Source organism: Rhagoletis zephyria, unplaced genomic scaffold (genome assembly GCF_001687245.7).
Source record: "Rhagoletis zephyria isolate East Lansing unplaced genomic scaffold, Rhagoletis_zephyria_1.1 Rzeph_scaffold_05142, whole genome shotgun sequence".
Classification (NCBI taxonomy): Eukaryota; Metazoa; Arthropoda; class Insecta; order Diptera; family Tephritidae; genus Rhagoletis; species Rhagoletis zephyria.
The window spans coordinates 36-1026 of record NW_016162225.1 but is presented as its reverse complement, the minus strand read 5'-3'; the positions used below and the strand labels follow the sequence as shown (position 1 = coordinate 1026).

Genomic DNA, 991 nt, shown 5'->3' with positions numbered 1-991 from the left:
TATGTACGGTATTGACGTTAATAGGATAAAAAAGTTACGTTTATTTCTTTGTTCGCTTTGACTTCTTAAACATTTTGGTCACGTTCGAAAACTCTGCTCCCAATAATTCACACACACTTAAATTATTTTTGTAAGGGTTTATTTCTAATTTAAAATGTATTATATATCTTACAACTAATATCACATTTTTCTCCAGCTTCTTAAGCTTGCCACAAATCCAATGACCCATCACACTATATCAACTGCCTGCCGCATCAGCCGAATGCCGCGATTCTATGTGACGCTGGAGATCTCGCCTTCGCGCCAATGTCTTATTACACAGCGTACACTTGTAGCCCTCCATCGGCACATTGCTAACATTCGATTGCATATGCAGACGCACATGTTTATTCAGATTGCTAGGATCACCGAATGGACGTAGACAAAATTTACATTTGAGTGGCTTAAAGCCTGTGTGAGTGCGTATGTGAATTTTAAGTCCATATTTCCGTGAATAAACCTTGCCACAGTAGATGCAGAGGTGACCCTGCTTGGAAGCGCCCATATTGCTGACGATCGCTTCGATCTGGGCGGCAGCGTTGAGTGGATTTGTAGCGCCAATGCCAGTGGCAGGTTGCAGTAGGTGGTGCATGTGTGGCAAAACGCTACTCACCGATGAAATTGGCGGTAAAAAAGAGAGGGCGGCACTTGGTGTTACTGCGGTGCTGCTGTGAGCGTTCGGGTTACTGAAGGAAGCTGTGGTAACGGCTGCGCTGAAGGCAATCGAAGGTGAGACAGGTTTAAAGGCGGAAAAGCGGTGTACTTGTTGTTGTTGTTGCTGGTGGTGGTGGTGGTGTAGCTGTTGCTCTTGTTGTTGATGATGCTGTTGCGAATGTGTGGATGTTTGTACAGCTGCGGCTGGCTGTGGTGATGAGGCTGGCGAAATGGATGATGTGCTTGATGGAGCTGCTGGTGGCGTATGCAACAATGGTTGGCTAGTTGTTCGGGTCGC

General features: G+C 45.9%; 1 protein-coding gene across 1 annotated transcript; it reads right to left on the bottom strand.

The window, feature by feature from the left end:
* Positions 1–238: 238 nt before the first annotated feature.
* On the bottom strand, positions 239–752 carry LOC108371672 (PR domain zinc finger protein 13-like; the record flags this gene model as incomplete). The annotated part of the gene is made up of 1 exon (XM_017627277.1): positions 239–752. A coding segment is annotated over one exon (514 nt), but the record flags the coding sequence as incomplete, so codon positions are not given.
* Positions 753–991: the final 239 nt, after the last annotated feature.